This window comes from Vanessa atalanta, chromosome 15 (genome assembly GCF_905147765.1).
Source record: "Vanessa atalanta chromosome 15, ilVanAtal1.2, whole genome shotgun sequence".
Taxonomy (NCBI): Eukaryota; Metazoa; Arthropoda; class Insecta; order Lepidoptera; family Nymphalidae; genus Vanessa; species Vanessa atalanta.
The window spans coordinates 1,830,956-1,844,009 of NC_061885.1; the positions used below are offsets into that span (position 1 = coordinate 1,830,956).

The 13,054-nt window shown below is 33.6% G+C and overlaps 1 protein-coding gene and 4 non-coding genes across 5 annotated transcripts; 1 reads left to right on the forward strand and 4 right to left on the reverse strand.

Annotated features, from left to right (window-relative positions):
- The first annotated feature begins 216 nt into the window (after positions 1 to 216).
- On the forward strand, positions 217 to 1,469 carry LOC125069113 (39S ribosomal protein L52, mitochondrial). The gene is made up of 3 exons (XM_047678486.1): positions 217 to 359; positions 428 to 582; positions 1,210 to 1,469. Exons 1-3 carry the CDS (start codon positions 314 to 316, stop codon positions 1,390 to 1,392), a joined length of 384 nt encoding a protein of 127 aa, XP_047534442.1. The 5' UTR covers positions 217 to 313; the 3' UTR covers positions 1,393 to 1,469.
- Positions 1,470 to 4,502: 3,033 nt separating this feature from the next.
- On the reverse strand, positions 4,503 to 4,574 carry Trnat-cgu. The gene has a single exon. It is a non-coding gene; the product is annotated as a tRNA-Thr (tRNA).
- Positions 4,575 to 6,709: 2,135 nt separating this feature from the next.
- Trnat-ugu lies at positions 6,710 to 6,781 on the reverse strand. The gene has a single exon. It is a non-coding gene; the product is annotated as a tRNA-Thr (tRNA).
- Positions 6,782 to 10,759: 3,978 nt separating this feature from the next.
- On the reverse strand, positions 10,760 to 10,831 carry Trnat-cgu. The gene has a single exon. It is a non-coding gene; the product is annotated as a tRNA-Thr (tRNA).
- A 1,745-nt stretch (positions 10,832 to 12,576) lies between these two features.
- On the reverse strand, positions 12,577 to 12,648 carry Trnat-ugu. Its single transcript has one exon. It is a non-coding gene; the product is annotated as a tRNA-Thr (tRNA).
- Positions 12,649 to 13,054: the final 406 nt, after the last annotated feature.

Here is a 13,054-nt window from a genome sequence, read left to right on the forward strand (position 1 = left end):
ATAATCTCGATGCTCGATGTTTTCTTTCAATATAACTTTGCTTACACATCCAGAAGTTACACGACCACTTGTGATTTTACAAAGATGATAATACGGTCTGTCTCTTTTTAAATGTCTGTTGAAAGAGATAGAACACCTTATAATAATTGTTTTAGTTATTTCTTTAAAATATTTATCTTTTGAAAGATTATATAAGTATACTCTGTGGTATCTGTTGTCAAATGTCAAAAATAATTTAACCTTAAATTTATATTTAAAAAAATAAATTCGAGTACATACGGATTTAATTGAAAAACTTATAGAATCATAAAATATGAATACATTAACAAAAGGGATAAGTAGCTTAACATACACTAAACGTAAATATTTTAAAGTATTAAATTGCTTGTGTTGGTAGTTGCAAAAGTTAACTTTCATTAATTTTCAGTAAACACCATCACTCGTTCACTGAGTTGTACATCAGCGCTGTATATCAAGCAGTGGCGAGTCAACCGAGGTTTGTCGGTCAATCGGACGGCTGAAGGTATTCTCACTGATGGACAGGATTATACCTTTTTAGATGGAAGACCGACACCATTACTGGTAATTAAATAAGCTTATACCCATTGTTATAGATGCATTCGTATCTGCCATCAGGCTAATTTTTAAATATATGAGAATTACATAGCATTACTGTTATTATATAAAGTCCCATAAGGATAGGTTGATATTCAAATGATAGTATTTCATGTCTTCATGCAGGCTTGCTCACAATGTCTCCACTCCCAAGTACAAGCCAAATTATAAACAAACTATTAGTATATTGAAACTCATGATGTTGAATGATACTTAAAATTTACAATATACAATGCACATAAGTTTCACATATTTTGTAGACTGACCGTTGATTTGACTTTTTAATATGTAGCTCATTTTCTTATTAAATAAGTTTTTAAGTATAATCACCAGTCTTGTGCTGCAATATTTGTGGTAATATTTTATTTGTATATCTATTATTACACTTACTATACATAGGGGATTTAAAGACAAATATAATTCTATACAATTAATCATCAAATATATACAAACAATTCTAATATCATCTGTGTATAATATAACTTTTAAGAATAAGGAGAGCTAGTAAGCTTAATTAAAAAAGAAAAATAAATAGTATATTTTGAATTGTATCATTAAAATTATTTTCAATGTATTTTTTTTTATATTTTTCAGCAAAAACAGAAGAAACGCATGCTCAAACATCAGGAATATGCAAGTCAAATTGTCTCGATGTGCTCAGAAGTTGATTTTGCGAAACAGAGACATCAGAATGCAATAAGAGCGAAGGAAGAAGAGCGACAAGCAATTATTAGTAACAGGCTTAAGCCAAAAGGAAAGGCTCTATGGAAGAAATAATTTTAAATAATAATAATTTAATTTCTTAATTTTATAATAGGTTGTCTTAGTAATTAAATAACATAGTTTGTACATTATCTTTTCTTTTTTTGAAATCATGAGGCATAGACAATACCCATTCTTTTTTACATTGCAATTGTTGTCACCCACTATGGATAAGTTGCCTCTAATCTGCTATACTAGAACAGAGTTGTACATGTTTTTTAGGTGAATCCTGAATGTACTAGAGACTTGTTTTATTGAAATTTGGTTGAACAAATCTAAATTTGCATAAAGAAATATATAAAAGTAAAAGCCTTCCATAACACATTGCTGGTCAAAGTCCTCATCTCCCTTTTGTGGAGATGAGGCCTTTGACCTGACACCGTTAATTTAAAAACAGAGGTGGAAGTAATAGTAGTAAGCGTTTGTTTTTTTTACGATGTCATCATTAGATGCAATTGCCTCTATAGATGCATTTACCTCATAAAACCTTACATATGCTTATATATTTTTTAAAGCGGTATATCAAACTATAACTCCAATTTTTTATGAAGACTATACTCTCATTTGCTATTTGATAATGACAAAGACTATATACAGATAGTATGTTAGATAATATGTATATATATTAAGAAATTGCAAATGGGTTGTGTCTAAATCACACTGACATTTACACCAATACTGATCGGACTTCCTCGATTTTTTTATTAATTAAATTGATTATCAGTCGAGAAATTACACGAGGAATTGGAAAAATATAAGTTGCCTATTTCCCCTTTCATCGCCGTCTTAAGTACAACAATTGCCCAACGTTCGGGCTATTTCCTATCCAAAAAAGAATTCTTACGAATTCTCGTTCGCCTGACCGATCGTCCAAAGCGGAAATTAAGACGGACTGTTCACTAATATGAAGTTGTCAGATACTGACAAGTTAACGGGCTTTAATTGAATTTCACAGAATTGTTCAAAGTCAAAAGTGTCACAAGCATGTTGCATATCTAACATATCTATATCTACATATCTATTTATCTATTGACGCAATAGATCACATTATGATTTTTAGAATCTTGGAATCGGCTTAACCGACTCGGAAGCGGTTTTTACTGATTTATACTGTAGTAATGATTTATTAAAACAATAGACAAATACTTATTGGGAACTACAATGCCACGACAGATTCAAAGATGCACAGATATGTCAACCATATAATACTCCCACTTTTGAGGCTGAAATTCATGCGAACGGAGTCGCGGGCTTCAGCTTGTCTAACATATAACAACTACAACTTTTAATTAAATCAAATGAATTTTTTTTTTCAATATGATCCTGGCACTGGCAGTAGTGATAGGTATAACAATATCAAATCCGTACTGCATTACACCCTTGCGTTATCGGGAATCTCGATAGCACAAGAGTATTATGCAGTGCGGATTGTTCAGTGGGTGCATGGAACTGAAAGAATCGCTAACAATAGGATTATCTCAAATCATGCTGGCTGTGTAGGTGTAGTTCAATTCTATAGATCAATTTATTATTAGGGTTTTATAAATGGAATAGCACTTCACGTTTGTCTGTGTGTATGTTCGCGTTAATATCAGGAAATTGCTTGATTGGAAAGAAGTCTTTGGTAAAAAAATTATAAATATTTTGTCAAATTAGGTATAGCTTAAGGGTATAGCGCTTATGCGCTGCGTAAGTGGAAGAATTTATATGAAAATAATATCAAATTCAATTCCTCCTATCAATTCTAAAATAAAATCTTTGCCGCTACATTGACTTAGCGGAGAGGACCCGGATCCCGCGCTTAGATGAGTCACTAGTGTAGTCAATTACTAAAAAGTAGTAAATTTTTCTATGTCTAAATCTCATTGTTTTTATCTATAATATTTGACAGTACGCCAGAAGGCTATGTAGAGTAGGGTATAGGGCTATCTGACCGGGATATCGCTCGGTATGTGATGGAGGCCTGTGTGGAACGTGCAAACTTGTAGGTTCATAAGGTCCCATACCTCTCACTGCGATGCTCTACAGGGAATCGGCGTAATGAGCGGTCGTCTCCTTTTGTGAGACCGTTATAGTATAGATGGAGACGGTAAAGCAGGAACGGCAAAGGGCCGATCTGCTCCCGCTCGGCAGATAACATGAAGGCGTCGCGTCATGGCCCTCCCACAGCGACGCTGGGGCTCAAAATATAGTGAATTACCCTCGGGCCGGGCCGTGGGGGGTCTTGCGTGTCCCAAGTGGCTCTGAGAAGGATAGCAATCGGAATGATCTTCTGGAGGAAACAGCACAGCACGGGTGGGACTGCTGATGCGTTATATCAACACGATCCCGCAGCCTCTTTGATCCTCGTTGAAGACGGCCGTTGTTGTTGTTTTAGTGGTTAGGAATCCTACATAACCTGGTTCAAGGGGTCCGGGTACCTTCTAAAGGTTTTCACTGCGAGAAAAAAAGGGTATAAAGTTGAAACATATATACTGTTATTCATTTTTAAATAAAACAGTAAATTTAATAGTGATAATAGAAACAAACTAATTATATTGGCTAAATATTAATTATTTATTACGTTTATTATAGTAGAGAACACATTCGCTTAGAAAATTCGTTGTTTCACACAAGTTCTATTGACATAGATTATGGTCTATATAAAATTCATAATACATTGGGCCCTCCATAGCTTCCGCGTGGCGAAGCTCTAATGGGCTGTAAGTGACCAGCGGTGCGAGCCACCGCCATTGTTTTACTTGCATTAAAACGTCGTGTTAAATAATAGTCAATCTATTTTCATAGAACATTTGAAAGGGTTTGAATTTAATATTAAAGATAAATCATTCTAATATTACATAGAAGTAAGTTTTTGTTTTTTGTGTGTTGTATGTTTTGGAGTAACGCATAAACTACTACCTAATCCGGTTGATTTTTTTATATTAAGTATATTAAACCACTTTATAACTTCAAAATAGTGGAAAAAAAATCTTTAAATCTTCATAATAGAATTATTAGTTTCTGTATTAATCTATTTTAACCATTTATATAATATCTAAGTCAAATATAAATAAATAAAAATTATGAAAAAAGGATAATTTGAAAATCTATACTAAAAAATCTTGCTTATGTAATCAAAGCCTTGCCTCCTGTGAGGTTTGAACTCACGACCCCTGGTTTACGAGACCAGTGCTCTACCACTGAGCTAAAGAGGCTGATGATGTCACGATCGAGACTCTTCATGGCTTTGTAATAAAGCTAAGTACCCGCCATGACTTCGATTGGCTACGTACGGGTTTTTATGTAATGTACGCACTTAGACCATGGCAAGTCGTCACCAGCAACCAATGACATTGACGCTGTAAGTATGAATAGGAATGGTTAACATCAATTCCTTACATTGCCAATGCTCCACCAACCTTAGTAGTTAACCTGTTACGAACCTCGTGGCTATAGTTACATTGGCTCATTCACTTTTCACAACAATGCTAAGTATTGCTGTTTGACGGTAGAATAACTGATGATGCACGATAATATTTCCGACGCAGTTGGTTAAGATCGGCGAGGAAGGCGTCATATCAATTCCTTCAAGCGATCTCTGTGTTCGTAGTCAAGTACTAACGCCTCTGCTGCACATCTTATAACACATGACGTATATTTATCTAATTTTATTTTGAAACAGCAATCTCAATTTTATGTTAGAGGTAAATAAAGATTAAACGTTTAAAAAACGTGTAATAAAATGAATATAAAATACAATTACTTAAGCTGAAATAAGGTAATGTAAGGTAATGTATGAGCATTGTGTGAAGAGAACCCTCTCCAAACTCGATAAGAGATTACTTTTATTTGATCCATTCATTCAAACATGCTCATGCACGCAAATAAATGTGTGCGTGTCTAAATGTATGTGTTGGTCTTTAAATAACCTTAAAATGAAAGGTTAATTTTTTATTTTTTTTACTTTACCAGTTAATTCCTGATATGGATATTTTTCATCAGGGTTGTATGGGAGCCTAGATGGCCTAGTGGTTAGAACCCGAACATCAAAATCGATGATTGCGGACTTAAACCCAGAAAAGCACCACTAAATTTTCATGTGCTTAATTTGTGTTTATAATTCATCTCGTGCTTGGCGGTGAAGGAGAACATCGTGAGGAAACCTGCATGTGTCTAATTTCAACGAAATTGTTCCACATGTGAATCCACCAACACGCATTGGAGCAGCGTGGTGAAATATGCTCCTAACCTTCTCTTCAAAGGGAGAGGAGGCCTTAGCCCAGCTGTGGGAAATTTACGGGCTGTAAATGTTGTGGGAGCGATTATGATGTTAATATTTGTAAGGGTAGGGTTTCTTCCTTGTATGTGTTTCTTCGTAAAAAATATTATATTACTCTCTCTTATCTCTTAATAACTCTTTATACGCATATTTATCTACTTTCCTTAGTTGTAAACTCTTGGGATAACCATCGATTTTGAACCTATAAAAAGACTATAGTAACTTTTCAATAAAATCGTTAAACAACTTAACAATACGAGAAAAAAAACTATTTTAATAAATATATATATATATATATATATATATATTAACATACATACACATTACACATGTTGTATAAATAATAAATATTTTAAGATCCAATACAGTAATAGTTTATTTTTCAACTTTTTGAATATATTAAGTATTTTGATATTTATATGTTTACAAGAATAACATTCCATAATTTACCGTAGTGAAAAATTGTAATAAGATACCCCACAAAATTCAAAACAAGTAACGAACAAATAGGTAGGACTTTGTGCAAGCCCATCTGGGTAGGTACCACCCACTCATTAGATATTCTACCGCTAAATAATAATACTCTGTATTATTGTGTTCCGGTTAGAAGGATGAGTGAGCCAGTGTAATCACAGGCACAAGGGACATAACATCTTAGTTCCCAAGGTTGGTGGCGCATAGGTGATGTAAGGAATGGTTAATATTTTTTACAGCGCCTTTGTTTATGGGCAATGGTGATCACTTACCATCAGGTGGCCCATATGCTCGTCCGCCAACCAATGCCATAATAAAAAAAAATAAAAATATTTAAGCGTCTGGAACGATTATTTTCTCTCCAATTACAGTTGCGTCGTTAATTATAATGATGTCATAGTAATATATACATATATGTAGTTATAACTACGCTTATCTCTTCATCGAACGCAGGAAGCCGCACGCAAAAGTAATTATATGTAATACAATGGTATATTAGAGATAGATAGATTTCCTTGTAAGTTTAATCATATAACTTAAATGGATACAAAAATACTTACCAAATTATATTATAAATTGTTAATCAAAAATAATCGATGCCTCCTGTGAGGATTGAACTCACGACCCCTGGTTTACAAGACCAGTGCTCTGCCACTGAGCTAAAGAGGCCTACGACGTTACATTATATATTTTCAGGCATATTATATTAAGTTTAGCAATGAAGACTATCAATGTACGTCATGATGGTACACGATCCTTATAATATGTATTCACTAGAAATTCATTTTTTTACCAAAAATACTTTAAGTTTACGATGGTTAATTAACTTATAGGTTATTTGTTTTGTAAGAACTCCCTTCTCAGATTTGCTTGGTTAATATTTTAAACTATAATACATTGTTTAATTTCCTGTTTTTGCTAATATACCTATATTTCAAGAGGAACTCATACTAAAGTCGAATTTACACACGAAGTGTTTATAAATAACATGCGCATGGTTCCTTGCTAGGCAATAATATTCTTTACATATGAAATTAACGTTTTTTCGTACTGACCACTTTGATCTGAAATATCTCCTCTTTGGTTAATAATTCCAAATTCAAAATTATAAATTAATTTCGCTGGTACATTTGAGTTATGAAAACAGTCATTCATTTGTTTTTACCGCACAATGAAATATCGATATACTCGATATATTTACGAGTACGAGTTCTACCGTGGCACAAGTGCTGCAGAAACAACTTGAAGGATTAATTATGTGCACGGCGCTAGTGTCGCAAAAGAAAGCACAGTATGTTTTTGGTTTTCAGTTTTCGTTCTGGAAATTTCGACCTTTAGAAAGTCGCTTGGCTAATAAGCTTGCCCTAGCCCTAGCCCTTCTGGTTAGGTACCTCATATTACATACAATTTAACAAGCCTGTAAATTTCCCACTGCTGGGATAAGGCCTCCTCTCGTTTTTGAGGAGAAGGTTTGGAGCATATTCCACTACGCTGCTCCAATACGGCTTGGATAAACTTGTGGCAGAATTTCGTTGAAATTAGACACATGTAGGTTTCCTCACGATGTTTTCCTTCACCGCCGAGCATTTTATACATCAAGTATATATGTTTAGTATTTTGTCAGTTAGGCATCCTCATTAGTACATGTAGTATTAGTTAGTCAGTTTGGGAGCAACGAGTTGCTGGTATTAAAATGCATTGGACTATTTACGAAATGTTGCATATGAATGTTAGATTTCATTATTAGGATTCCGTTTGCCCAGTAAATTATAATTATGTTGAGTTATGTATTATTGAAGTTAATTGTGAGTGCATCCTATGTCCGATTTTGTTTTGGCTCAATGTGGAAACCTCTATTAGGAGAACAATGTAAGTAATTAAGTCCTTGTTTGCTTTATATATTGCATAAAGATTAAATAAGTAAAAGGTTGTAATATGACATCATTATCACTATAAGTGAAACTAATAAAGACGTCCATGGAAGCATTAATGACAATACGTGAATTTAGTGGTGGTTTGTCTCCAGCCGCGATTGTTACTGTATGGCTCAACGTGGTGTTACACTAAACTTACTTTGCTTGTCTGCTGTCGGGATAATGGGGTGTCGTTAAACCATTTCCAATGTGAACTTTTGTGGAACGCAGTTTTTGTAGTAAATATTCTTTATAATCATTATTATGCTATTATATCTAAATGGTGATAGGGCGTTTACAAGCATGTCTGGTAATCACCCACTCATCAGATATCCTACCGCCAAACAGCAATATTTAATCTCAGTGTTCAGGTTTTAAGGGTAAGTGATTCAGTGTAATTACGGCACAAGGGACATAACATCTCCCCAAGGTTGGTGGCGCATTGGTGTGATGTAAAGAATCAGGGCTGGACCAAAAGTTTAGGGGGCCCTGTGTTAATACTACTTAGGAGCCCCACTTAAGACACACCTGAACGTAGACTTGAATTAAATTAATTGAATGGGTTTGATAAATTGCAGGATTCTCAGGGCAGCTAACCATACGATCTGTTTAATTTAATAAAATGATATAATCCATCATTATCGTCTATTTTTTACTTTGATTTGACTTGACTTAGCTGGGGGCTTCAATCCACGGCGCCCTAGGCTAAAGCCCAAAAGGCCATACGGTAGATCCGGCCCTGTAAAGAATGGTTAATATTTCTTACAGCCAATGTCTAACTTACAAATTTGTTGACGTCTAATTCTATTTAATTAAGTTTAAAAACATATTGTAAAATATTATGCCTTAGTTTCCTAAAATAAATAAATCAAGATACCTGTTACTATAAATACTTATAGTGTATCTATATTTAATTAGTAACCATTGTATCTATAATGACGATACATGACAATAAACAATCGCCATGTGAAGTAGCAAGCAAACTATTGTACTGTTTATTATATCATGTTGTGTTATTTTTTTGAAATAATTAGTAGTAAGAATATAAAGTCGGTAGTCTAACTAAATCATTTTATTTTGATTTTAATTTTTTTTTTATTTAAAACTTTTTAAAACAGCGGTATTATATTAATATCTATGATAATTTCTGTCAAACTAAGAACGATAAGTAAAACACACGCACACTAAAAAAGTAGTACGACGATTGGCGAGTATCAAGCGTAGTTGTCACGCACACCAAGATAACGAAATTATGTTTTAGTTCTTTTCTAGTACCACACTTTATCAACATATATAAATAATCTAAGGTTTAATATACACTAGTGGGTCGCTCGCGAAACTTCGCGTTTATTCAACAGATTTTTAAGGAATTTCGTAACCTATGACTGGTTTCGTTTTGATTTCATTTCATTGTAAGCTGCAAGTCGCTAATCTACATTTGGCACCAAAGTTATAAAACATTTTTTTAATTAAATATTGTCTAGTAGTATACATTAGTTCAGTTAGAATTCGTCTTTGTCGATAACAATTTACTTTAATTTTTTTAATAAACTTTCACAATTTACAAATTAAACATTGTTATTTGGAAAATGATTATTAGTTTAATAAATGGTCAATGCAATGAACTGTGAGCATTGTACTTACAACGTTACGTTTCTGGTGAATGGTCCTTCTCCATTCGTTAACCGCCCATTACCCATTAGTTATTAGATTTAACAAATAAATTATTTATTTGTTAAATCAAAAATCGGCTTGCGCTATTAATATATAAGATTTATATGTATTGTGATAATTTGTCGTCCTTTCCGATTTCAGCAACAGCGGACATTCTCAGCCAACTACGCGGGATATATAGTGCACAAATGTGTGTGCAAACACAGGTTCACTCTCTATTATCACTCTAATAATTCGATGGGACGGCAAATTCGACACGGAAAGAGTGCAGGCGCAGGACCAACGTCTTCACGTGCCTTCCGAGCCACGGGAGTGTACACACTTTCAATTTCCAAACTCCGGGATTTTGCAGTTCTCTGTACCAATGATATTTTATTTGCTAAATTTACCTCGTGAAGGAAAACGTCTCAAAGGAAGTTTGTTCGCGACGAAGTGAACAAAATAATGATAAAGCTTCAAAGCTTCTTATTATTCACTAAAAGAATACTTTTTAGAAAAAAATGCGCCTCGATCTAGGCTCGGGTTCCTTCACAGGACACTAATTATTGTAAAAAGCAGCACTGTAAATCTGTTTATTTTAAAAGAGAAATTATGCGGATTTCTTGCCGTTTCTTCTCGCTGGAGTCTGCTTTCCGAAACGGTGGTAGTATTTAAATATTGACCATTCAAAAACGTTTCATTGTGAAGTTTACTTGATTAAAATTGATTTGATGGATTGCTTGAAGCTTCGTAATCATTATATTGCTCATTTCCCTTGTTTCCTTCGTATTGTTTCAGGATTAAAATATATATCACTAGCATTATTAAATTCTTTGAAATTGCAATTTATTTAATTTATTGGTCACAAGTATAATTACCAAATTAATTTACCAATTGTGGATATTTTAAAACAAATAAAAATGTTATTTATTTCGTAAGTACCAATGTTATCGTTTGTAAATAAACGAAAGTATATTGAAGACATTTTTTTTTTTAAACTAAGAAACCGTCAGATTACTTATTTTACTCGTTCATTGTTCAAGGAGCAAAACGTAAATAAGAAAAGTTAACATTCCATGTATGCCTCCTGTGAGGTTTGAACTCACGACCCCTGGTTTACGAGACCAGTGCTCTACCACTGAGCTAAAGAGGCTGATATTGACTATGCTTTATAATGGAGTCAGCTTGAATTGTTAAAGGAGAAAGGCCGATATATAGGAATATACGATTATACGACAGCGTTGTGTTGGAATTCTTGTTCGGCAAGGGTCGCGGGTCAGGGTTCGGAGCAAATAGTATATTTTTTCAAGGAGTTAATTCTATTTATGTGTTTATTTTGTTGCGGAAACGTTGGGAAATCGTGTCTTTTATGTTTTTTTTTGAGTGTAAAATGTGTAAACATTTTACGTCTACATCTTTATTCAGTAGATACTGAATTAAGATGTAGACGTAAAATGATCTTATTTATTAAATAACCTCAGTAATCTTCTATATATACATATATGAGAGCGCATCGCTAACGCACATTTTTTAAATTATGAGGAAACAAGATTTGACAGGTAGTCGGTCTGGTGAAGTGTCGTATCGATGGTTGGCAGGAATGTTGAACGCCGCCATTATTGTGGGGTAGTCAACGCAAGCGCAACGTCTGCGATGAATCGCCTTTGTTCCTCATTGTTATATTGTGTTATTGTAATGTCTTAAGAAAAGAATAAACAAATTGTTTATCCCGATAGAGATGGAGATCTGCCTTTATGTACATATTATTAGTTGTCTTCCAATGATACACTCGCTTTTTGGGGTTGTTCGTTAAGTATTAGGCTTAAAAGTCTATGTCCTTCCTTGGATTTCAAGCTCGCTTCATACTAAATTTCATCGAATTCGGTTCAGTTCGGCCGCGGGTGAGTAACAAGCAGACAGACAGAGATAATATCGCATTTATATTATTAGTATAGATGATTTTGTTTCAAGTTACACTTCTTTTGGCGCGTTACGAAACAATTAGAGTATTTTTTTATGGTGCGTGATGACATGGGAACTTTGAACGTAAAATTACTGTTTTTGTAAGTAGTTATATGAAATATTCTTGTTAATAAAGATCTATTTATCAAGAATTAAGAAAGTAGTTTACATTATAGATGATCTATTGGTTAATCGCATGAAATACGCAAGTCTAAAGTTTGTTTATCTTAATTTCAACTTCGATTAAAATAGGCTATAATATTATACATAAATGCGTAAGCGTGTTTATCTGTGACGCTTTAAGTCCTAACTACACAACCGATTATCGTGAAAGGTATACACGTTATCATGGATACAGAATAGGATACCAACACATGCCCGTCTTCCCCAAGCGGAAAATAGTGAGGAATATTCTAGAACAACCTCATCCAATCATATAATCGAATTAATGAAGATGTTTTGAACATATTTTTATATATTTTAATACGAAGTCATTAATTTTACTCGTTAAAACATTTTTTATTGTTTTAAAATTATTCTTGATAATATTAAAAATATGTTCTTAGAAAACATACGCTTCCTCGTGCCTCCTGATTAAAATAGGCTATAATATTATACATAAATGCGTAAGCGTGTTTATCTGTGACGCTTTAAGTCCTAACTACACAACCGATTATCGTGAAAGGTATACACGTTATCATGGATACAGAATAGGATACCAACACATGCCCGTCTTCCCCAAGCGGAAAATAGTGAGGAATATTCTAGAACAACCTCATCCAATCATATAATCGAATTAATGAACATGTTTTGAACATATTTTTTATATATTTTAATACGAAGTCATTAATTTTACTCGTTAAAACATTTTTTATTGTTTTAAAATTATTCTTGATAATATTAAAAATATGTTCTTAGAAAACATACGCCTCCTAGTGCCTCCTGTGAGGATTGAACTCACGACCCCTGGTTTACAAGACCAGTGCTCTGCCACTGAGCTAAAGAGGCTTACGACGTTACGTTAAATATTGTAAATCATGTTAAAAATCTTTAAAACAACAATATTTGAACGATAGTGTATATTTTTAGTAGTATCAATTGCCTTCATAATGTTAAGTGGTCATTTCCGCTTTCAAACACCGCATAACTATGGATACAAATATCAATTCAACTTAATGGTAACTAAACGATTTTATATATTTATTTTTATTATTTTATTTATTGGCACTGAAATAAATACTAACCATTCCTCTCATCGCCAATGCACCTCCAACGTTGGTGCTAAGTAAAATGTTAGTTCCCAAAAAATATGTTATGTCCCTTGCGCGAGTAGTTATAATGACTCAAACCCCTTCAAAACGAAACACAATCATACCCAACATTGGTGTTTGGTCGTAGAATATATGATGAGTGG